Consider the following 26,485-nt stretch of genomic DNA (forward strand, 5'->3'; position numbering starts at 1 on the left):
GGAAACAACTGAATACTGAGCCCTGACAGGTTCACTGCACTGAGATTAGACCCTGTTCATGTCATCAAGTCTCCCAAAGATCCTGTCGTCAGTGTTGTAGAAAAATGTTTGAGCTGGTTTTCAGAACTCCAAATGTCCTTTATTTCAAACTAGAGTAGAACTCATCAGAACGTTCTGCTCTCAGGCTCAACATACTCTCTGAAGACCAGAAAGGTTCTCTGAGACCCGTCCAAAAACACTCACTGAAACACTCACTCACTCACTCACTGAAACACTCACTCACTCACTCACTGAAACACTCATTGAAACACTCACTCACTGAAACACTCACTCACTGAAACGCTCAATCACTCACTGAAACACTCACTCACTCACTCACTCACTGAAACACTCATTGAAACACTCACTCACTGAAACACTCACTCACTGAAACGCTCAATCACTCACTGAATCACTCACTGAAACATTCACTGAAACACTCACTCACTCACTGAATCACTCACTCACTCACTGAAACACTCATTGAAACACCCACTCACTGAAACACTCATTGAAACACTCACTCACTGAAACACTCACTCACTGAAACACTCAATCACTCACTGAAACACTCATTGAAACACCCACTCACTGAAACACTCACTGAAACACTCATTGAAACACTCACTCACTGAAACACTCACTCACTCACTGAAACACTCACCGAAACACTCGCTCACTGAAACAGTCACTGAAACAGTCACTGAAACAGTCACTCACTGAAACAATTACTCACTGAAACACTCGCTCACTCACTCATTAGTGTCTCATTAGAACGACAGTTACACATTATAAAGGTAAGCTGGGCACTCAGTGGAGCGCAAACCTCTGCCAAGATGCCCAACGAAGCAGAAAAAAGCTTTGAATGTAACAAAACAGTTTCTCACTGACCCTCTCTGGCATGTTATTCCTGATATAGAATGATCATTAACGTATGTTTAAAAAATTCCCAAATCCGCCCTTTTGTCTGGATCTGTCCCAAAATGGCTCTGTGTCCCATCTTCTAAGTGAGCTTCATAAAAATCACCAGTGCTTCCAAAAACTTCCCCGGAACTAACAAAGTACAAAAATTAAAGCCTCAACAGATCAAATAAAAATAAATGGACGGTTAAGGTGAGATTTGGTTTTCTGGGAGCTGTGACAGAAAAACAGTTTGGAACCTGAATGATTCGTTGTCCTGGTTTCCAGAAGCCTGTTCTCATAAGCTGACTGCAGGGGGCGCCAATGTGCTCGCAGCACCGAAGCACATCCTGTGTGGCACACACACAGCTTCATGTGCCCTCTGTAACCTCAGTGATGTTTAGCGTATGTGACACGTATTAATGTAAACATGGAAATATTGAAATATCGATGTCGTGCTCATGGTGACGTAGTGAATTTTTAACATAATGAACATGCTGACAGAATATTGCTGAAAATGAGAATAAACCACTTTGTGTTTTTCTGTATGAATGTTAATCTGCAATCTTGTAAACCATCAAAGCGGCTATTATTTATTGTTGTTTAATCATAATCAATCATTATTTTAACTCCTAAATTTCTCCACAGCAGTGGCTCTAATTCTACATCTTACTGAATGAACCCTGTTTCACGAACCCTGCTTCATGTATCATAGCACAAGTGATTATTAAGATTCTACTGTTGAGTCACAGCGGCGTTAACAGGAATTCATGAGAGGTGGGCTGTTGAAATCTGTCAGGTGAGCTTTGATTGATTGATTTCGATTATTGAAGATGATCTGATATCTTTCTGGTTTCTAGATGATTTGTTTGTTACTGACCCTTGGTGGTCAGTACGTGTTATTACATATGATCTATGAAGTCGATATGGACTCGTAGAGCACGTATCTCCACAGGGTTAATAATGGTCAGTCCTTATTTCCTCAGCCAGCAGACAGAGGAAGTATCTTTGTCACATCTTTGTGATGTCATAAAGTCAGAATGTTAAGGATAACAGAATTTAAAGACTAAAACTGTGCTTTCATGGGGAGCTGAGCATGTTGGACTAAAACCACCACAAAGGGGCGACTGAAGAGTTTCACCACTGAGCCGTGAAATGAAAAGTAGCAGCAAAGGTGGTCGGCGTGGGGGAGGGGCTCAGCAGGCCCCGACGCCTCCTTTTTGTCAACACTGCAGCTGCTTAGTCCCATGGTAAGTAAGTCCCTTCGGCTGCTCCCTTGTTTGTACTCGGGGTCGCCACAGCAAATCCAAGGTGGATCTGCATGTTGATTTGGCACAGGTTTTACGCCGGATGCCCTTCCTGACGCAACTCCACATTACATGGAGAAATGTGGCAGGGGTGGGATTTGAACCCAGAACCTTCCGAACTGAAACCAAGTGCATTGACCACTTGGCCACCACCCCTGCTTGCTTAGTCCCATGGATCTGTGGGAATTTTTACCCTATTTTCAGAACCACAAATTAAACTGGTGCATAAAGCTTCACTGTGGTTTCACAGGGTGTGACTTTATTTTGATTGGCCCCAAAAGGTCAAAGGTCAGCACATTTCATTTGGTTTGTTTGCGTTTCAGGCATCCTGCTAACAAACTGATAAAGATGTAAGTGTGAACATGACCGAGACCTAGTCAGGCACAAAGAGAGTGTACACCTCCTCCAGGACAACACAAACCGGCTATTACTAACTCCACAAAGTTACAATTTTGACTTTGATGTGATGTCATAAAGCCATTACATGAAAGAAAGACACAAAAAGAAACCCTATCTTGCAATATTAAGGAAATTAAAGAAATATGTCTAAAAATAATTCAGCTAGTCATAGATATTAAGATGAAAAAGAACTTTGTCTCTTGAAAAAGTGTTAAAACCAAAACCCTGACATTTACCCTGTCCCTGTTGGCTTGATTTTAATTTAGTTTAATTTATTTTCATTTATATAGCCCCAAATCACAACAAAGTTGCCTCAAGGTGCTTCACACAAGTAAGGTCTAACCTTACCAACCTCAAGTACAAGCACAGAGGAGACAGTGGTAAGGAAAAACTCCCTATGGTGATTTGAGGAGGAAACATTAAGCAGACCAGACTCAAAGGGGTGACCCTCTTCTTGGGCCATGCTACTGACACAATTGACAAAACAATTTACAAAACAAATATACAGGAAATTCTGATGAACTGAACCTGTCTATTTGTTATATTTTCATTATCAGTTTGAACAAATAATCTTGTTAATATCAGTCTTACTTGTCATGTTATATTTTCCTAAATGACTCAGATTTATTCAGGTTTTGTTGCACTTTATATTTCCATAAGTTGTTGAAAACTTTGAGAGCCCTTGTTACAAAACTAGTTTTACTCAGATTAATATTAGTTATAGTAAGACCTTCCACGAGTGTGTTATGGTGTATTTATGTTAAACTCTTCAAATACTAGACTCCCCCCCCCAATATAATGAACTATTTCTCAAACTGGTGGCCTGTTTGCCATAAATGACTCGTTAGCCTGGAGCACCAGGTTCTCATCAGTCTTCTGATGAGTTTCTACCATCTCTGTCCATGGTGCTACTTTCTGTTTCACCAGTTTCAAATTTATCAGTCAAAAATGCACAAATAATCATAGTTTGTGTTTTGTCTTTAAAAGTCTTGCTGCACTTTTCTGCTGTCTTCTACATTAAATCTGCTTCATCTCATATACAAGTAATGTATTTCCTTTTTATTTGCTATTTCAAAATTCAGTTTAAATCAGAAAACTGACAAAGCAGAAGTCTTTTTTTGTTTATATGTCTTCATAACTTTTTGTAATATCTGTAACATCACTACAGTTGTAATTAAGTTATTATGGTTGATATTTTTATTGATAAAAATTCATTGTAAAAATGTAAAATATGTAAGACACTAAGAATCTACAAAAACATTTTGTTATAGCATTAAATCAACGTATATTATAAATGTTAATCTAAGATGTTACTGTAAAACGTTTATGTAACATTTAATGTAATATAAATTATATAAGTTCACATCATACTCTTAGAATCTAAGGTATAAATTATTTGAACTGTTTAAAAATTATAGGTGTGAATATTTTTCTGTGATGTTTAATTCATTGTATATTTTTAAATATATATTTAAACATTTTAAATAGTTTGTTTTGCTTATAAATTATAGGTGTTATTATTTGGTATGATGTTTCCTATATTACATTTAAAAAAAAATGAAAAAGTGTTATTGTTTATAAAGCTCATGTTAACATTTTTCTATGATGTTTCATGTATTGTATAATTTTAAATGTTCTACAAACATTTTAAATAGTTTTGTTGTTTATAAAGCACGTGTTAATATGTGTTGTGTTATATATTTTTAAATATATGTTTTTAACATTTTAAATATTTTTATTGTTTATAAATCACGTCAACATTTTCTATTATGTTTATATATATATTAAATATATTTTTAAACATCCTAAATTTTTATTGTTTATAAAACACGTGTTAATATGTTTCATGTATTACATATTTTTAAATATATATTTTTAACATTTTAAATAGCTTTGTTGCTTATAGAGGACATATTAATATGTTGCTATGATGTTTCATGTATTATATACTTTTAAATATATATTTGTAAACATTTAAAATAGTTTTATTGTTTATAAAGCACACGTGGTAATATGTCTCTATAATGTTTTGTGTATTATATATTTTTTAAGATTTTAAAATAGTTTATTGTTATAAAGCACATGTGTTAATATGTTTATGATGCTGCTTGTATTATATATTTTTTAAACATTTTAAATAGTGTTGTTAATATGTTTCTGTGATGTTTTGTGTATTATATATTTTATATATTTTTTTACATTTACATGTTGTTAATATGTTTCTGTGATGTTTTGTGTATTATATATTTTATATCTTTTTTTTACATTTGAAATAGTTTTATTGTTATAAAGCACATGTGTTAATATGTTTCTATGATGTTTAATGTATTATATTAAACATTTTAAATAGTTTTGTTTATAAAGCACACGTGTTAGTGTTTCTATGATGTTTCATGTATTATATATTTTTAAACATTTTAAATAGTTTTATTGTTATAAAGCACATGTGTAAATATGTTTCTATGATGTTTAATGTATTATATTAAACATTTTACATAGTTTTGTTTATAAAGCACACGTGTTAATATGTTTCTGTGTTGTTTCGTGTATTATATATTTTTATATATCTTTTTTTTTTTTTTTACATTTTAAATAGTTTATTGTTTGTAAAGCACAGGTGTGTGACAGTCTGACTTCTTGTTCCTCACTGCGCATGTCAGAACGGCTTCATCCGGGAACTTTAGACTTACCATTGACAGCCGAAGCGCAACTTTTCCCCAGGCAAAGTGAAATCAAGCCGCGGACTCGGACAAAATATAGTCCCCGTTTTTCAACTTAAAATTGCCGAACCGAACCCGAACCCGAGTCGGTAGCGGACTCGTCGAGGCTCGTCGGCCTCCGGAGAGGACGTTGGCGGAGGACGGAGCTCTTTGTCTCGGCTTTGGAGCACTTTTCGGCCGGGCGGAAAGTGTGTGATGAGTCCTGGGCTGTAAAAGAAGCGAGAACTTGCTGTGCAGCCTGAGTAGTTCTTCTTTCAATTGTTATTGTGGCTTTTAAAACATCTTTAATTCACTTTAAGTTGACGTGAGCCGCGTCCAAAGTGGAACCAAAGTGGGTTTCCGCTCGGAACATGGAACTCCAAGGCCTGCACGAGGCGCTGAAAGTAGAAATCCAGTGTCATCATCAGGTAAATGAAACATGTCTTATTGGTACTGTGAGATACGGACCCGAGGACCAGTCGGTCCGGTTCGGCTCGGCTCGGCTCCGGTCCGGATACTTTTTGCGGCCACTTTGAGCCCGAGCTTTGCTGCTGAGGCTGCGGCTGTGTGGCGATCAGAACGCGAGCGGAATATTTATGAGGACTCGATCCATCACCGCTTTGTTCCCCCTCTTTTCTTTGTTTTTTTTTCTCTTCCGAACCCAAACTTGAGACACTTTTCTCGTTTCGACTCCATCTTTGACAAACTAGTTGCTCGGATGAAGCAGGTAAAAGCTTCGCCAGAAATCCTCTCAGCTGGAACTTTTGTGGCCCTCTGAGAGAAAAATCAAAGTTTAAAGCAGCCTCCGTGGTTTTTATTTATTAATTAATTTTTTAAAAAGCTTGTGTTGTGTTTTGTTGTAGGATGGAGATCTTAAGAAACAGCTGCACGACAGACAAACCAGAATAACAGCCGCGCTGAGCGACAAACAGGTCAGAGATTTATTTTTTTTCTTATTTTAACCACCTTTTCTTTGTCTTTGGCTCTTAAAGTTGTTTTAAGGTGAAATGTTGAGAGATTTTTTTTTTTTTTTTTTTTTTAGCGTCCATTTTGAGCAGGTCGACATGTTTCTGGAGGGCTATTAACGTCTTTTCCTCACACATGAGAGCTTTAAGTTTTCTGCTCAGCAGCAGCTCCTTTAGTCTCTTTTTAGCCCTTTTAAGTCCAAACTTCGGGTTTTCTTACTTTGTACTCGCTAGCGGTGCTGGTGTTGGTTTTATTTCTTCTCAGTCACGTGACGGTAGCGCTGCGTCTGATTCGCCCACGATTAGCCTTTCACTTTTTTTTTCTTCTTCTTTAGCACTGTCCGGCTAACAAACGTTGTCCTACATTAACTTTACTGCTAAGTGCTTTAGCACTTGCATTAACTTCAGTGCTAAGAGCTTTAGCACTAGCTGGCTCCTTACATTAACTTTAGTGCTAAGAGCTCCAGCGTTAGCTGGCGTTAGCATTAGCCGGTGAGGAGGCGTTCAGCACCGCGGACAGTTCCTGCACCGCCCCGCCTGGCTGGAACCGAACTCCCCCGTACCAGCAAAGAACAAGAACCACTCAGAGAAAAAAGAGCTCTCTTGTTATTCACGCTTTAGAGTTTTGTGTTTTCAACTCGTGCATGCCTTCATTCAGTGCAGTTTGGATCTAGATGCAGTTGTGTTTTTAAATTAAGGAATGAAGCAGCGTGAAGTCAGGACTTTGCTTTTTGCTGTGTGTGTGTGTGTGTGTGTGTGTGTGCGCGCGCGCGCCTCTTTGGTAGTGGAAGCTTCCATTTTGAGGCAGCAGGGGGAGGTCTGTCTCCCCTAACATGGAGAGGAAAAAGTCTGCAGAGTTTGATGCAGGAGGGGGGGATGGGCCCCCATTTATGCCGAACATTACCATTTTGATTGCTTTGATGCTGTTTTTGGTTTTTAGGGGGAGGGGAGGCACTGAAAGCACCGTCAGCACAGCCCGTGTCTGTAATCACTGCACACCAGCTGATTTTTCACTTTCTAACAGCAAATGTCACCTTTTTTTACTTTACATCTGCACATTCATGAATCCATGACTGCCTTGTGAATCAAACATATTAGCTGATTAATGGGTGGGTTATCAGTTTAATTGTTGGTTCATGAAGTCATGTATAATTCAAAAAGAGCAAAATGGAGATTTTTGTAGTTTGTCAGTTATGCTGGTTTACATCTTTTTTGCTTTAGTTAACATAAACTGAGTCGAATAGAACTACTGAAAGTGTTTTTTTTTTTAACACAGCTTTAAACATGTTTCAAAGTAGTTTAAACCAGTGGTTAAAACATCTGTCTCTAAATCAACACTAGGTAAAAGCAAATCTAGATCAAAGTGTTCCATATTTAAAAAAAAACTACCAGTTTATCATTCATAAGGGGAGGTAGGTGATGGTCTGTTGGTAAAAGCGGGCTCGAGACCTGAAGCTCCTCGGTTCAAATCCCAGCCTGACTGGAAAATCACTAAGGGCCCTGTGGCAAGGTCATTAATCCCCTAGTTGCTCCCGGTTTGTAGTGAGCGCCTTGTAGGGCAGCAACCTCACATCAGGGTGAATGTGAGGCATTATTGTAAAGCACTTTGAGCGTCTGATGCAGATGGAAAAGCGCTATATAAATGCAGTCCATTTTTTTTATTTACCATAACAAAATGAACTGTTATGTAGATGTTTAAAATGTTCTCTTAATTACTAATAGTGCCAGAGGGGTACACATTATAATCACCTTGGTCTGTCTGCAGCTGTGTTTGTAAGTATGTAAGCAAGCTTGGCTTAAGAATGTTGATCAGAGTTGACAGGTACATTATATCCAGTGGCTTTGCATTTCCATAAATGCACCATAATTTTCCCACAATGCAATCAGAGTGTGACAATTCCGGTAAAGATAAGAGCAATGGTGGGCACAGAAGGTGCTCTTTTTTTTTTAAGTGAGTCACCCACATTTACTGGTCTGAAAAGATGGAAAGCAGTTTATACAGGTAGTGTTTTTTTTTTGTTTTTTTTTTTTTCTGCTCCATGGTGTAGAAACTCATCTGGGAAGGTAAGGTGCTTGGGATCGAGCTCATACTACAGATTCCCACACAAAGAGCCAAAAACATTACAACTTTGGAGAAAAGCAAACTGGAAATTGTTCCTCACTGATTGCAGATGAAATTGCACTCATCAAGAGTTCACAGTATTTTGAAATGCCAGGCCACGGGATAGGATCGGAGATGACCTAGGCATTTCATTACCATGGTGTTGTGAAGAAGTCATGAAAGGAAGTCATATTTGTTATAAAAACAATGCACATCCCATTGTTCAGAGCGTGCATGGTTTGCATCAGAATTTGAAGATGTTTTTAATTTGTTCAAAATAAGGTAATATTGCTTTAAACCCTTCTAACACAACGCAGACATTTTGAAAATGCTTTAAAACTATTTATCTAAAGGAAAATATCACTACATTTGAAATGCTGTAACAAGTCAAAAATATTGTATTAGCCTATTCATAAGTTTTGGAAACTCAGTCTAGTTTTATTTATGTAGTTAGCTTTTGTCAGTGGACTAATAGATTCAGCGCTAATGTGAATTCAGCCATGACAAGAAATAGATGTGTCCTGAGCTACTTTACACCACAGGGCCGATAGGAGTTTTATCAGATGGAAGCAGCAATAATTAGATGGCTGAGTCTTTTTCTGTGGCTGGAGGTCATTTCAGGGTCACAGCCTGAGGAAGCTGGAAGTTGGACAGAGAAAAATGTGAGTTGAATCCAGTTTGTTAATGTCAATGACAGCTGGCTTTAAAAAAAAAATTACAGGGCTGAGCTGCTGGATGAAAATGAACGATGATTTACAAGGTTAAAATCACCAAACATTTAATGGATTATGCCTTTTGAGTTGTTTCCATGTTTAAAACAATACTAGTTTATCAGTCATAAGGGGAGGTAGGTGATGGTCTGTTGGTAAAAGCATTGGGCTTGAGACTAGAAGCTGCTTGGTTCAAATCCCAGCCTGACTGGAAAATCACTAAGGGCCCTTGGGCAAGGTCATTAATCCCCTAGTTGCTCCAGGTTTGTAGTGAGCGCCTTGTAGGGCAGCACCCTCACATCGGGGTGAATGTGAGGCATTATTGTAAAGCACTTTGAGCGTCTGATGCAGATGGAAAAGTACGATATAAATGCAGTCCATTTTATTGTTATTATTTAAAACTGCAGTCTTGTGCGTCAGCAATGTAAATTTCTCTTGTTTTGGCCCAGGAAAAAAGAAGCGATTCTTCGATTCTTTTTCCTTCAGTTGCTTTCTGTTGCATCACAGCAGTAGTCTTTTAACTGGCTGTCAGGTAGAGACAAGTTGTTTTTGTTCCCTTTCACAGCTCTGGTTCATTTGCTGTTCTGCAGGAAAGCAGATAATCATCCATCAGCACAGAATTCACAGAAAAACCTAAAATGTCATCAGTATCTTCACACAGCAGTTTACGTTCTTGAATATATGTAATGTATATAAAAATTCTGTATTCATGTTATGTAATGGTTTTGTAGGAATGATTATTTCATTTTTTGACTGGTCAAGTATAAAGTCTGTGAAATAAAAATATCAGTTTCTCAAAGCATCAGGGGACTTGACATGCACAAAGAACACTAAAATCCAACAAATTAAAACTAGTGTATCCCATGTGTAACCTTTTTAAAGTGGTTAACAATGTGCTCAAGATATCTCAAACATGACCATGAATGGCTGCTATCTGGTTTATGCCATTTTAAAGAATCTTAAAATTTGTTTTAAGGTGGTCTTTAAAACCAAATGTTTTTAATTCAGACAAATTGGAATCCAAAGTTACCTGACATTTTATAAATCAGATTAAAATTTAATCTGAGTGTGACGCTGTTTTAAAAACACACAATTTCAAAGTTAGAAATTTGACTTTTTATATGTGGGATGAGAAGTTGGAAATACTGGATGTAGCTGCCTGATTCCAAAGGTTTCCTCTTTGAAATTTTTTCAAAGGCAGCATCTGTAACCATGGATACGCCAGTTTATTGCAGCATGCCATTCCTTCTCATTTAGTTTCAGATGGAGATCCTGCATATAATATAGTCCATGAACCTCTAGCCAATTTTGACCTAATCACTACAGCCTAAGGTGACTAAATAAAGAGTGTTTAGAATCCAGTCTCAGAATACTGTGGCCTACACAAAAAAATGTAGAATCATCCCAGAATGGCAGCTGTAGCCAGGTAGAGATCAGTGAAAGGCTTCCCGGGGTAAAACTTAAAAACCTGTGTCTTTTTATTAACCGGAGTATTGGGGATGGGATCATGAATTTATATTTATTTAACTTTGTGAAATGGTTGGGTATGGCATAAAATACAAAAACGAAAGATTTGGAGATAAGGATGCTGATATGCACAGCTTTTTAACTATATATATTTTTTGGTTTACAATAAAATCATTTTAAGCTTCTATCACAGTAACTAGCTCACAGACAACATTGACTTGTTGAAGTGTTTCTGAAAAGCTGTTTGTGTTATTGTTCTGGATAGTTTGAAACCCTAGTACCTTAAGTCTCTGGATGTTGTGGGACTGTCTTGGCTGACATGCCTCTGCAACATCGCGTGGTGATCGGGGACAGTGCCTCTGGATTGGCAGACCGGGGTGGTGGTCCCTCTGTTTAAGAAGGGGGACCGGAGGGTGTGTTCCAACTATAGGGGGATCACACTCCTCAGCCTCCCCGGTAAGGTCTATTCCAGAGTACTGGAGAGGAGAATTCGACCGATGGTCGAACCTCGGATTCAGGAGGAGCAGTGTGGTTTTCGTCCTGGTCGCGGCACACTGGACCAGCTCTACATGCTCCATTGGGTTCTTGAGGGTTCATGGGAGTTCGCCCAACCAGTCCACATGTGTTTTGTGGATCTGGAGAAGGCGTTCGACTGTGTCCCTCGGGGCACCCTGTGGGTAGTGCTCCGGGAGTACGGGGTCCTTTGCTAAGGGCTATCTGGTCCCTGTATGACCACAGCAGGAGCTTGGTTCGCATTGCCGGTAGTAAGTCAAACCTGTTTCCAGTGCACGTTGGCCTCCACCAGGGCTGCCCTTTGTCACCGGTTCTGTTCATTCTGTTTGCGGACGATGTGGTTCTGTTGGCTTCGTCAAATCAGGACCTTCAGCGTGCACTGGGGCAGTTTGCAGCCGAGTGTGAAGCGTCCGATGATGAAAATCAGCACCTCCAAATCCGAGGCCATGGTTCTCGACCGGAAAAAGGTGCTTTGCCCTCTTCAGGTCGGTGGAGTGTCCTTGCCTCAAGTGGAGGAGTTTAAGTATCTCGGGGTCTTGTTCACGAGTGAGGGACAGATGGAGCGTGAGATCGATAGACGGATCGGTGCAGCATCTGCAGTGATGCGGTCGCTGTATCGCACTGTCGTGGTGACGAGAGAGCTGAGTAGGGGGGCAAAGCTCTCAATTTACCGATCGATCTACGTTCCGATCCTCACCTATGGTCATGAGATTTGGCTCATGACTGAAAGAACGAGATCGCGAGTACAAGCGGCCAAGATGAGTTTCCTCCGCAGGGTGGTTGGGCGCTCCCTTAGAGATAGGGTGAGGAGCTCGGTCACTCGGGAGGAGCTCGGAATCGAACCGCTGCTCCTCCACGTCGAAAGGAGTCAGTTGAGGTGGCTCGGGCATCTTTTCCGGATGCCCTCTGGACGCCTCACTGGAGAGGTGTTCCGGGCACATCCCATTGGGAGGAGGCCCCGGGGAAGACCCAGGACACGCTGGAGGGACTACATCTCTCGGCTGGCTTGGGAATGCCTTGGGGTTCCCCCGGAGGAGCTGGGGGAGGTGTGTGTGGATCGGGAGGTCTGGGCAGCTTTGCTTGAGCTGCTGCCCCCGTGACCCGACTCTGGATAAAGCGGAAGAAAATGGATGGATGGTTTGAAACCCAGTGTGTTTGAAAATTTATTGTAGCCCTACACACATAATAAATTATTGATGTAATTTTCCAGTTGTTTTGTTAGTGTAGAGAACATTAGAAATCTGGGTGACAGTTCTAGTCGCAGTATCCCAGAGTCCAAGGTGCCTTTTTACCTTATGGGGATATTCCACGGAGCACCGTTCCTTCCCGTTTCATCCCAAATAGTAAATTGGGGTACGTTTTGAAGCATCATAGTAACTTCTTCATCCATCTTTGTCAGTCTTGAACAAACTTTGTATACGTGGTACTTACGGCCATCATCGGCACCTGTTTTGAAATCGAGGTGAAATTTTCGAGCTGTTCAACAATTTCATCCCGGTTCGCCAAATAGTCACTAGTGCGTGGAAACTTCCTGGTGTTCGTAGTCTTAACAGCTTCAATCATGTTCATACATCTTTAAACTGGGTATTCCTAGTGTGTACAGCTTGAAACAGATCGCGCTCCATTGGGGGTAAATATTTGAAGCAGCGTTTGTTGTGGTTGTGGCTGAGGGTGTAGTTGGGTGCAGCTCCTTACTTTCATTTTTGAGTGGGTTGCCAGCCAGTTGCCAGGTCTGCACTTTGTAAGCCAGCCTGTTAGGAGGCAACCTGGAGTAAGCCGTTTCATCTTTTTGCACGTTTTGGATCGTAAATAGAACGGTTCCCTGTGGAATTGTGGTGTTAGTTTGTCTGGTGGACAATCCAAAACCCCATCATCAATTTACAGTTGTAGAAATGGGTTTTAAAAAAAACAAAAAAAAAAAACCCAGGAAATTTTCATTTTTGATCTTGAACCAGAGAATCATTTGTATTTGCTGAATTGAAATACTCTTATTGCAGATGATTTTAATTGTATGCTAAATGATTAATAATCAGTTAATCACATTTGTGTTTAGTCACTCCTGTCAGTTGCTGAGTAACTGATGAGCGAGCTCTGGGGATCTGCAATGCGCTGTTCGAAGTGTGTGTGTGTGTGTGTGTGTGTGTGTGTGCATTTTTTTTTTTAATTCAGAAAATTTGAATTGTCTGTCAAACTCTAGTATTGATGCTCTTCAAGTGGCTTGAAAACTGAGTTCTCTTTCCAGTGTACTTGAACATTGATGTTAAAAAAAGGCTTTCCCCCTCCTCCCCTCCCATTTGCTCACATTAGTTGCACTGAGGGTCAAAGGTCACCTGGTGCTGCTAAAACTATCATGTTGTACATCAGCTCTGCTCTGTAATTGGATGTTTGAGAGCCTGCGGGGCTGTTATGTTCAATCATCCTTCAGTCTAATTTTTGCTTGTGTGTCTTGAAGATCTCCAGCAGCATTATTTTCTTCACCCCCCCCCCCCCCCCAAATTTAAAAAAAAAACCCCAGTTATGGAACTATGAATTAACAATTTTTGTATTATTTTTATTCATGGTTCAATTTGCTAGTGTTTTAACCTGAGTTTTGTGTGTGTTTGTTTTTATATATATATATATATATATATATATATATATATATATATATATACACACCCCAAATTTGCATGGTAGCCATCTGACCGCCTCTCAGCAATCACTGGCAACTAAGAAGACAAACTTTCTTAGTAAATCGTCCCAAACCTGGCTAATCCCCAGCAGCTCATTACAGGCTCCTGCAGGGCTGATTAAACAACAGTAGTTTGGGGATTTCTTCTGGACTAAGTCCTGCATTTATGGAGCAGGCTGTTGTATTGGACCAGAATTCTCTCAGGACTCATAGTTCTCCTTTATTTGGGATACTGTTTGCATTTAAAGACCTCAGCTTCTGTAGATCTCTACTTTTCTTCTAATTGCATGGCAAGGTTTTGGTTACTATGTTTCCTGGTTTTTGCACTGTTTTTTCCTATTTTTACTGCTCCACAGTTAATGGGCAGATGAAATATTTCATTGGAAGAAAGTTGCATTCATGTCATGAATGTACTGAAGGACGTTTTTGTTTGGATACTACAACCCCTGGCAAAAATGATGGAATCACCGGCCTCGGAGGATGTTCATTCAGTTGTTTAATTTTTTAGGAAAAAAAGCAGATCACAGACATGACATAAAACTAAAGTCATTTCAAATGGCAACTTTCTGGCTTTAAGAAACACTATAAGAAATCAAGAAAAAAAATTGTGGCAGTCAGTAACTGTTACTTTTTTAGATCAAGCAGAGGGAAAAAAATATGGACTCACTCAATTCTGGGGAATAAATTATGGAATCACCCTGTAAATTTTCATCCCCAAAACTAACACCTGCATCAAATCAGATCTGCTCGTTAGTCTGCATCTAAAAAGGAGTGATCACACCTTGGAGAGCTGTTGCACCAAGTGGACTGACATGAATCATGGCTCCAAAACGAGAGATGTCAATTGAAACAAAGGAGAGGATTATCAAACTCTTAAAAGAGAGTAAATCATCACACAATGTTGCAAAAGATGTTGGTTGTTCACAGTCAGCTGTGTCTAAACTCTGGACCAAATACAAACATGAGAAGGTTGTTAAAGGCAAACATACTGGTAGACCAAGGAAGACATCAAAACGTCAAGACAGAAAACTTAAAGCATTAAAACCTGAATTCTTTTGTAGCTATTTTTGCTTTTACGCATTAATTTCTCTCAAGTAAATTGACCAGGAAATGCGGAATCTCCCTGTTGGTCAGTAGTAGTTCATGGCAGGTACAGTTGCATCTTTCTGGACAAATCCTGTTTGTTTTTCAGTCTCTGTTGTTGAAGTTGGACATATTGAAGATCTGTCGTGTTTCTGAGACTTCCTCCCGTCTTCTTTATTGTCAGCTGGAGTTCAGACTCTAACGTGTCCATCAGTATGAATGGCAGCGTCTCTGTTCTGTCAGCACTGTGACTGACTCGAGGCCTGTCTGGGCTGTCTCAATGCATGCTGGGATACACAGTTAATCCCATCACTTTGAGATGGAAGAGAAAACCAGACAGGACATCAAAGATGGAAAATATGAGCTTGCATGTGGTTGAGTCTGTTCCGCATCTTTAAGAAGTGAAGGTGGTTACGGTGAGCAGCGATATGTAACTTTTACAAAACTACTGTTTACACAGTAGTTTTAAAAGTTACCAAACAACAAAAAAACTAACTTCAGGAATGTTTGACACCATCTGTAATCACATGTTCCAAGGATGTGATGTTTGTAAATGTAATTCTGGATGACTGAAACGACAACATCACAAAAAGCATTTTTGGGCAAAAACACATTTATCTCAATCTAATTTAAGAGTTGTTTTAGATTCATGACCCAAACGGCTCAGACTTTCTTTTTATTAAAAAATGGTAATAAAGTGGGACAGTGCAGCTGGAGTTTTGCCTCGTTTCATCATTAACCAGAGCTGCTTCCTTGTTAAGTCTCGGAGGGCCATGAATCTGCTCGCTTTGGTTCTTGTGCACTTCAAGCTACAGCTAGTCCTTCTTTTTAATGCTTGCACAGTGGTCTTAATCATTTCTGGAAGGCATGAATGGCAGCTTTAATTACGAAAAACATGGCATAGAAGCACACCATAACTCCTCCTCAGGGAGGGCAGCGCTGCTCCGTCACGCCACGTGACAGTACGAGCTGTGACGCCTCACGACCAGAGTGGATGTCTGTTTAGCTACTACAGGTTGCAGTAGCTTGTAGAAGAATTTCTTCAGGATGATTAAAAATGTGCAGCGTGAGCACATCGCCAGGAGTTCTGTGTCCTCAGGAGGTCTGAGCTGTGACTAGTTTCCTGGAGTCACCTGTCAAGTTCTCTGTTTGTTGCACTCTTGATGGCCAACTATGTTCTATTTTGTGTGTAATTAGTGTCGTTGGCATGTTTACCTACCTAACAAAAGGTCCTCTGTTCAAGGTGAGCTGCACCCCAATCTGGGGTTGTTTTGGGAAGGGTAACCGGCGTACAACCTGTGTCAATCCATACCAGATCTGCTGTGAGCAGAACAAACATGGGAGCAGCCAAATGAAATTGCTGCAGTCATTTTCTTGAAGATATTTTGTTTTTTAATTGCCACGATTTCTCAAAACTGTATTTATTCTTTGAATAAATTAACCAGTGGGATTGTGAACATCTGTTTAGCCAGTATAAATGGACTTGAAACTAGTTCACCACTTGTTGAGAGCTGTTTAAAAAAAAAAAATGTCTGTAAGTGGACAAATGTTAACCAGTTAAAGGCAGTCCCAGTTTTTCATTTTAATGTAAAACAGCTAAACGGTATTTTCCCTGCAATCTGTAGACCAGTGAACCTCATATTTTTGGCCGTGTTGGCAACTTCTAACATGCAAAATGACCATAACAGTAAAGTAAACACATGATAAAGTAGACACACATGCCTCCTTTGTCCCTCAGGCCATCAGACTGTACAACTCCTCACTCAGGGGAGGAAGAGTAACAGGAAGACAGAGGACGGGAAGGAGAGGAACAGTAGTAGTCAGTAAACCAGTAGCGATCAGTATGTCTAGTATTTATATTTGTAAATGGAATTTTTTTTATTATTATTTATTTATTTATTTTTACTTTCACTTTTGATGCTCTGTGTGCTTCTTACCCTGTGTGCTGCTATACAATGCTGCTGGAACCTCAATTTCCTTGAGGGAGTCTTTCCAAGGGATTAATAAAGTTCTGTCCAATCTAATCAAGTTGCTTGTGAAATCTTGTTGCTAATGACAGATTCCTGGATGTCACCGTTGTACTTTCTGCTCTGTAGTTTAGATATCTTAAAAGCAGTTGCACAGTTAGAGTAACCAAACAGTAATGCTGATAACTGGATTAAAAAATGTGTGTCATGGAACAGGTTGATTTAGATGATTATATGTGAAACATAGCTTTTAAAAGTGTGTTAAGGATTAATTTGGATATTTTGTTGTAGTTGACAAGGTTCCAGTTGCGACAGGTTTACATTAAAATGTCAGATCACCTGCTGCTGGATCAGAACCGCTGTCCTCCCCACAAACAGACTCAGCTTGACGGCTTCTTATTACTGAACAGCAAACAGTCATTTCCAGGGAGTCTAAGAAAAGTGCTGACGTCGCCGCGCTGGCAGGCAGAGCGAGCCGGAATCTACAATGAATTAACCCGTGTTCACTCCAAAACACTGTCATCTTTTATTCTCCCTGCTGCTGTGTACACACCCGAGTGAGAGGAAATCTGCTTTTTCATCACAATTCTTTGTGTGTATCAATCTAAAAACTGCTACATAACTCATCCTTTTGTTCAGTTGTTCCAAACCAGAACATATTTAATTGCAGGTCTCTTCTTTGCCTTGTTGTCATTGGGATGCAGATTGTTACATTCTTAATTAATTATTTAGTCCTCAGAGTGGTTACCCTGTTTCAGGAAGCAAATACAGGTCACTAGGTATCTTCAGCTGATGTCAGAGTTTTAGCCACAAATATGTATTTATATATTTTAGCCGTAAATATGGACGGCATATTTACATTTAAAACGGGGGGGGGGGGGGGGGGGGGTGTCACGTAGTAACACCACAGTTTTTGATCATGTTAAGTGGACTTAAATTCACATTCACTTGGGTTACATACACCACACTCCTGAACCTCTCTGGTCCCTGAGAAGTAGGTCGACCCCGCATACTGTAAGTTACCATCTATCAACAACAACGGTGCCCAAAAATCCTCTGAAAAGACTTGGGACCAGAGGCATCCAGTCACTGCCTTAGATTGTGTGTTAGTGTCTAAGTCTCACAACTATTTAGTAAGATTGGAAGCACCAAGACCCTGAAGACTTGGACATTTGTTCTCCAGCAAAGATATTGATACATCTCATGACTCCATAAGCTCTTCCCAGATGTCACAGGACCCAGAGACATGTCACTGCTGAGAGAATTAGTCTTGGGCTCAATTTGGGAAACTGCAAAAGAAAATACAAATACAGCACATATTAAGCAGTATAACTGCCGTATTAAAAAAAGTGAATTACACAACAATTTATGCATGCATTTAAATAATAAAATTCATGCAAGCAGTATTAAGCACATAATCTGTATCATGATACGCATTGAGTATAGGGCGTCCAATGATACAAATCGTATTGTTTTGAGAAATGATATACATAGAGCCTAACTTGCCAATTGAATAATTAAATCCACCATTACCATGGCAACCATGGCAAACATAACCTGTCTGTTTTGGAACTTTCTCAGCGCCAATTTTACAAACCCCTCTGAAGGAACAGTGATTGCCATCAGCCCAGTCACAGCAACGTCTTTTTAATATATTCAAGATAATTATAATTACAAGAGTCTTTATCCCCAGAAGCTGCCTGACACCGGCTGTGGAGGCCCTCGTGTGTTGTTTTTTTTGTTTTTTTTTTTTTTTTAAGTGACTTCATTAGTAAAACAGGAGCCTGGAAACATTTGCTTCATGTTTGGAGTCGTCGAGGTAGAAATATCCTCTGGCACAGTCACTTTGTCATGTTGTGCTTTCAGGGAACCAGAGAGACATGTGCAGGGCTTGGATTATCCCACTCACAAAGCCATGAAAATTGCTGTAATAATTCAAAAATTGCTTCCTTGCTTCATACACACAGTCTTCTTTTTTTGAGTGTTTGTGAAGGACAAAGTGCCTCTGATTTTAATTTGCATGTTTTAGTTCCTGAGAACTATTTCAGCTTTTGTACCGATGGTATTTTTGGACGTGCGTGTCATTGCTCAATTTCACACAGACCTGAAGTTAATTGTCACTGTTTCATGGATGTCAGTGTGTTTTAAGCAGTAAAGGCTTAATTTATTTTTTAAAACATTCAGTTTGTTTTAGAGCAGAAACAGGGCTGATGGCTAAGTGGTTCGTGCACTTGGTTTCTGTACGGTTCCTGGTTCAAACCCCACCAATGCCACATTTCTCCATGTAATGTGGAGTTGCATCAGGAAGAGCATCCGGCATAAAACCTGTGGCAGTTAAACATGCAGATCCACCTCAGATTTGCTGTGGCGACCCCGAGTGAAAACAACGAGCAGCTGACAGGACTTACTAGTTTGTTTTAGAGCAGGTGACTCCATGAGGTAGGAGTTGTACTTCCAACCTTTAGACCAGGGTTTGATTCCAGGTTTGTGGCTTTTGATATGTCCCTTCATCTGTATCGTCTCAGCTGTAAATAGGTGCGGGTCTGAGCTGGGGATGTAACCTGTGATGGGCTTGTGTCTTGTGCAGGGAATTTGTTTCATGCTATGGTATCCAGGGATTAGCACCGGCCTGTAGAGGAATGACTTCTCTCTGCTTTATGGTCATTTCTGTTTTTTGTGAAGATCAACCCTCATAAATGGGATCCACACATAATAAAGGTTTTTAACGTTCACCTGATATGAATGCAGACAGCTTCAGATTTTAAGATGATAGAAGTCTGCACTTCTGTCAGTATTCATTGTTTGGGTTTAATTCCAAATGCTGTGGTAGCAAAAATAAAATCTTCTCCATCACAGTATTTATGGACCTGTCCCTGTTCTGCTTTATGATGTGACAAAACTAATTATAATTTCCTCCCTCTTCACTCTTTTTTTTTTTTCTTGTTCTATGTCTATATGGTTTGACGTTATTAGGGATTTTCTACACACAATCCAGTCCTACACCTCCTTTTCTTTCCAGTCTTCCTTTATTCTATCCATTGACTTCAGCCTCTTCCTCTCTATTCCTCTGTACTTCCGTCTTCATCACTCATTTGTTGGAATGTATTAATCGTCTATACTAAGTACATGTTCAGACCACCTCATCCTACTTTCCTCCACTTCCTTAGATGTTTCTCCTACTTTTGTTGTTCCTTGGATTCTGTCATTTCTTATACGAGGTCTGTCAATAAAGTATCATACCTTTTTATTTTTTTCAAAAACTACATGGATTTCATTCATATGTTTTTACGTCAGACAAGCTTGAACCCTCGTGCGCATGCGTGAGTTTTTCAATGCCTGTCGGTGACGTCATTCACAGGCGAATGACGTCACCGACAGGCATGGAAAAACTCTGTAAGACAAACTGCAGGATTGTCTTACAGACATAAAGACATGGATGACCTCTAATTTCCTGCTTTTAAACTCAGATAAAACTGAAGTTATTGTACTTGGCCCCACAAATCTTAGAAACATGGTGTCTAACCAGATCCTTACTGTGGATGGCATTACCCTGACCTCTAGTAATACTGTGAGAAATCTTGGAGTCATTTTTGATCAGGATATGTCATTCAAAGCGCATATTAAACAAATATGTAGGACTGCTTTTTTGCATTTACGCAATATCTCTAAAATCAGAAAGGTCTTGTCTCAGAGTGATGCTGAAAAACTAATTCATGCATTTATTTCCTCTAGGCTGGACTATTGTAATTCATTATTATCAGGTTGTCCTAAAAGTTCCCTAAAAAGCCTTCAGTTAATTCAAAATGCTGCAGCTAGAGTACTGACGGGGACTAGAAGGAGAGAGCATATCTCACCCATATTGGCCTCTCTTCATTGGCTTCCTGTTAATTCTAGAATAGAATTTAAAATTCTTCTTCTTACTTATAAGGTTTTGAATAATCAGGTCCCATCGTAGTACCATATCACCCCAATAGAGCGCTTCGCTCTCAGACTGCAGGCTTACTTGTAGTTCCTAGGGTTTGTAAGAGTAGAATGGGAGGCAGAGCCTTCAGCTTTCAGGCTCCTCTCCTGTGGAACCAGCTCCCAATTCAGATCAGGGAGACAGACACCCTCTCTACTTTTAAGATTAGGCTTAAAACTTTCCTTTTTGCTAAAGCTTATAGTTAGGGCTGGATCAGGTGACCCTGAACCATCCCTTAGTTATGCTGCTATAGACGTAGACTGCTGGGGGGTTCCCATGATGCACTGTTTCTTTCTCTTTTTGCTCTGTATGCACCACTCTGCATTTAATCATTAGTGATCGATCTCTGCTCCCCTCCACAGCATGTCTTTTTCCTGGTTCTCTCCCTCAGCCCCAACCAGTCCCAGCAGAAGACTGCCCCTTCCTGAGCCTGGTTCTGCTGGAGGTTTCTTCCTGTTAAAAGGGAGTTTTTCCTTCCCACTGTAGCCAAGTGCTTGCTCACAGGGGGTCGTTTTGACCGTTGGGGTTTTACATAATTATTGTATGGCCTTGCCTTACAATATAAAGCGCCTTGGGGCAACTGTTTGTTGTGATTTGGCGCTATATAAAAAAATTGATTGATTGATTGATTGAACACGCCTTGTGGAAGGAGTGGTCCCGCCCCCTCGTCGGATTTTCATTGTCTGGAAATGGTGGAATGATTTGGACTTTTTTTCCCATCAGAATTTTTTCAGAAGCTGTTAGAGACTGGCACCTGGAAACCATTTGAAAAATTTATCTGGCTTTCGGTGAAAATTTTACGGGCTTCACAGAGAATAAGGACTGCTACTACAGCTTTAAGGACGCTCGGCGCGCCGCGCTCCGAGCTGCGATGACAAGGCAGAAAACGCCAGATCATTTCTATGCTGATGGCTCTGTGGATACGAGACCGTTGTGTGCACTTTCTCTGGTTATCACAAGAGCTGGACATCAGCCATTTTCCGGCAGATTTCACTTTTAACAAGAGATTTTGTCATGGAAAGCTGCGCGGAGGCTTCGTGCGTAACGACCGATTCGCTGTTTGAGTGAGACAAAGGAACACCTCCGTTTCGGCGTCTCATGGGACAAGTTAGGACATGCCCAGCTCTCCACAATTTCTCTGATACTTACTGGACTGGTAAGCATTGAAAGCCGAGATAGACATGTCCAAACTTGTCCCATGACACGTCCTTAACACGGCCGAGCGTCCTTAAAGCTGTAGTAACAGTCCTTATTCTCTGTGAAGCCCGTAAAATTTTCACCGAAAGCCAGATAAATTTTTCAAATGGTTTCCAGGTGCCAGTCTCTAACAGTTTCTGAAAAAATTCTGATGGGGAAAAAAAAAAAAAGTCCAAATCATTCCGCCATTTCCAGACAATGAAAATCCGACGAGGGGCTGGGACCACTCCTTCCACAAGGCATGCTCACAAGCGAATGACGTCACCGACAGGCGTGGAAAAACTCACGCATGCGCACAAGGGTTGAAGCTTGTCTGACGTAAAAACATATGAATGAAATCCATGTAGTTTTTGAAAAAAATAAAAAGGTTCGATACTTTGACAGACCTTGTACAGTCCAGCTTTGTGACTTCAAAATGCTCGTTCCTTCTCCTGCGCTGTCTTACCCGCCAATGTCACAGCCCCATACATCATTGCTAGTCTGACCACTGTCTCAGAAACCTGACCTTTTCAACTCATGACAAACCTTTTGACATGGCAGCCTATTCCAGATCAATAAACACCTCATACAGGACTTAGGTATTCCTCATGAACGCAGCGTCGTACGTTTTCATCGACGTCAAACCAAACTCCGAGCTATGACTGTCATGTCACTTGACTTTAAAACAAAGGATTGTGACTTCTGATGTCAAAAAGATGCTACACATCTTTGTATCAGTGGAGAAGTATCTGCTCTCTGGATGCATGCAGGTCTGTTCATTTGTACGGTCTGACATGAATGGCTTCAGATGAGCTGGAAGGACAAACGTTGCAGTGATTGGGTTCTCTGCCGGCTCACTCGTCTTCATTCACAAGGTTCAGCCTTAATAAACTTCCTCACATTTTCTCTGCCTGGTATCATAGCAACACGGTTTATCACAGTCTGCTCACCTGGGCCGCCGCGTTGTGTCCACATGAGCGCCGCTGCACTTCTGCTCCGCTCACGCTCTGAACATTTTGATATTCAGGTTCTGTTTTGCTCTCAGTTCTGGGTTGAAGGCTAGAATCAGGATTTGTGTCAGATGAGTTCAACTTAACTCGTCTCCATACTGAAACTGCATCAACTTTAAATTTCTATCAGACATCAACCATAGCACTGTTTGAAGGGTTCAAAGTAACTCTTTTTCGGGTTTTGATATTCACTCTGTCCCTAAGGTATTTACTGTCGGATTAGCTCGGAATCTGAACATTTGCATTCTGATGCTGGATCTCTGTAGCTCCGCCCACAGCAACCAAGCTGATTTTGCTTAAGATGAAATTAAACGCTTCGATTCTCAGGGCTGTTTGGAAATCAAACAACCTCTTCGGAAGCCTGATGAACTCGTCTTTGAATGTCGACTTTTAAAGGACATTTGTGACTTTTTTCTGGTGGAGATTAGAATCGGGACCTTGTTGAATCGTTCTTCTTTGCTGTAAAGGGCACAGCGTTGGGAGAGGCGGCCTTATTGACTTTTCTTTGATAAGGGTTTGTAGCTCGTCTCTGTTGATAACCGAGTTGAGCGGCCGGCCGTGGCTTCGGTCAGCAGCTTAGCGGCTGGCAACACCGCTGTGCGCAGTCAGCAGCACGACCCGGCTAAAAGACTCGCTTTATCATCAAAGACTGTGCCCCGCATTGTCTCAGCCCACTTTATGGCACATTATTTTGACAGTTACCATGACAGCAGCCTCAGAAACCTCATCGTGTCAGATGAAGTCCCTAAAACTTGTAGTGATGAAGAAAACTTTTTGCCTTAAAGCTGTTCTTTGAAAAATTTAATATTGACTCGGACAGCACGATTATGACCACCAGCTGACAGAGGAGGGGCGGGTATCTGTCATCATTCACGATGTCATGACACAAGTTCAAGAATAAGAGTGAAAAGAAGAAAACACGGTGTCAAAAAAACTGATTTTCCAACTGGAGGAATAGAAAAAGGAGCTCGGGTCTGAAATTTAACACGGGGAATTTTTACACATGTAGTGATTTTAAATTGTGGGATTTTAACGATATTTTACAGGATCCACTAACAATATTTAATTAAAAACCCTAATATGTATATTTGCACCATCTGACCCCTTAAACATTTTAAGTCTGATGTTTAAATTCATACTAATTTAAATACATTCTAGCTTAAAATTTAATTTATTTGCAGAGCTGCTCTTCAGTGTGAAGTAAAGCTTTTTTTTTTTTTTTTTTTTTTTTGGTTTGGTTTGCAATCACTGTGTTGTGCATCACTTTGATTGGCTAAAGTGAAGCTGGGCTTGGAGGTGGTGAAGATAACTGCACACATCTGATTCCATTAACCCTGACACTGTCAGCATGACTGGCTGCAGCAGCCTACTGCTCCCATAACCCACTTCAGATCCATCTGTCAGACAGAGAGAGAGTTTTGTTCATGTGTCGCTCCACCACAGCGGTGGTGGAGCCAAACATTTGTCATGTTTGGCTCCACGTCAGCTCAGATAAAGGTGACTTCGCCTGTCTTATTTTCATTCTGTAAATCAGTTAGAACTGAACTAAGATGTTTAAATGGCATGATAAATGCCCAGATTTAAATATGAAAAAAAAAAAAAGGAAGATTATTGACACATGTGGCCGGTATGACTGCAGAATTTCAGTTTTAAAGATGTCCTGATAGGGCGTCCTTTTTTTTGTGTCCCTAATTCCACTTGCTCACTCATCTTCAACAGCTATAATTTGGTTAAAATGCTCCCAGCCTTTTGAGCTCCATTGCCGGCTAGCCCTCACTCCGATCAGGATCATTAAATATCATCTGCTGATATCGAGCCTGGCACTTTTTTTTTTTTTTTTTTTTCTGGGTAATATTCTTGCACTGGCCACAATGCAAGTGCATCAAAGTCACTCCAGTGTAGATGATTCACAGTTGAATGTCTCCATAGTGTATGAAGAAAAACTAGCTGTTTGCCTTGGTGGTAACCACGCAGTACCCAAGATGGTTCTGTAATGTGTATATATGTATGTTGGTGTAGATATTTGCAGTAAATCTGCATTTTAAGTGCCAGCAGGCTGGATTAAGGACAAAAGGGTCTAAATTCTGACCGTCTTTTGTCTGTTGGTGTGGGTACTGTTACTCCATCCCTCTCAACAGTTCAAACTCTGCTATCATAGCTCTTATTGAAAGTCGACGTTTGTGTTTTACCCTGACTCCTGCTGCTTCATCTTGACTCTGCTCCTCCTGAATCTTTCATTCCGCCTGCACACCAAAGAGGTCATCTTAATTAAACATTGAGGAGGAACACTGGAGTTGGAAAGTCATTTCAGACTGACAGCAGCACCGAGTCATTTTGTTGTTGGCACTGTTGCCTTGTGTCGTTGGCACCATCCATCTCTCCCTGATGAGGAGAAAAGTAGCTGGATCAGTTCTCTGCCTCCCACCGCTGGGATTAGCATGGAGAGATCTGCTGATGCTTCCCTCAATTTGGACTGATGCTCTCTTTAAAATGTTTACGCTTTCAGTGATAAACTTTAGAGGAAACAAACAATTAAGTGCCACTGAGAAAGAGGAGGACAAGAAGCCTGGTGGTGTAATTAAAACTGTAACACTGCTTATTAATAACACCACCAACACAGGCCCATCGTCAGACAGCCAGCGTGGGCACCGTCTCCAGAGCTGCTGAATCAGCCCCTTCTCACGATCCTGACCCACGACTGGTGCAGATGACTCCGTTTAATGGTTTATTATGGACCTTGAAGGGTCTCGGTGAATTCTGCTGAGTGAGCCCTTGCTGTCTGTTTTTTCCGTGAGATCTTTTGAATGTTGAAAAGGAATACTGGTCGTGCTCAAAACCACAAATCTATCTTTACTGCACCAGAACAGGACTGTGAGCTTGTGTGTTTACAGAGATTTAAGATATTAACCTAAAGAACCAGTTATACTAGCAAACCTGCCACCTCCTGCATTTTGTGTATCTAGTACACACTTGACATTCTGGGCTTGAGGGAAAATATTCAGTAATGTTTACTCTTGGGTGTTTGCGTGAACTGAGTGTTGATAATGTCGTGAAATCCAGCAACTTAGATGTCCTTTGTTGGTGAGGAAAGGTTTACTAACCTGGACTTGGAAATGATGCTATGATGTTGGAACCAGTGGATTCCTTGGTTACAGCACTTCAGAAACTGAATTCAGGATGTTTGAGTATCTATATTTACAATGGTCCTGGATGAAGACTAAGGTTTCGGCTTTTAATAAATTCCCTAGCCACACCATCAGAGGTTATCAGCCTTTTGAGATGGACAGATGTCTGCAAAGATCGTATAGCGTCATCAGGTCAAAGGTCAGAGGTGTTTGGTGATGCTGAAAGCTTTGAAGAACAAAGAGCTAAGTTTTTACGATCCTGGTACTTCCTGTCTTACTGTGTGGTTGTGAGACTTGGACTGTATTCAGTGACGTAAGGTGACGATTAGCTGTCTGTGCTACTACGTCTCTCTGGACGATCCTTTGATACCACTGGAATAGGTTTCTGCCGA

At 40.5% G+C, this 26,485-nt stretch overlaps 1 protein-coding gene across 2 annotated transcripts in view; it reads left to right on the plus strand.

The window, feature by feature from the left end:
• The first annotated feature begins 5,338 nt into the window (after nucleotides 1-5,338).
• Nucleotides 5,339-26,485, plus strand: part of phf21b (PHD finger protein 21B) — an 81,135-nt gene continuing 59,988 nt past the window's right edge. The window contains exons 1-2 of one of the 2 annotated variants that reach the window (XM_034163072.1): nucleotides 5,339-5,772; nucleotides 6,208-6,276. In XM_034163072.1, coding sequence (XP_034018963.1) covers nucleotides 5,716-5,772; nucleotides 6,208-6,276 — 126 coding nt within the window. In that variant the 5' untranslated portion in view covers nucleotides 5,339-5,715. Of the gene's footprint in view, nucleotides 5,773-5,859; nucleotides 6,072-6,207; nucleotides 6,277-26,485 lie in introns of those variants that run through there. The other variant, XM_034163073.1, reaches the window with a different exon arrangement.

This window comes from Thalassophryne amazonica, chromosome 22 (genome assembly GCF_902500255.1).
Source record: "Thalassophryne amazonica chromosome 22, fThaAma1.1, whole genome shotgun sequence".
Taxonomy (NCBI): domain Eukaryota; kingdom Metazoa; phylum Chordata; class Actinopteri; order Batrachoidiformes; family Batrachoididae; genus Thalassophryne; species Thalassophryne amazonica.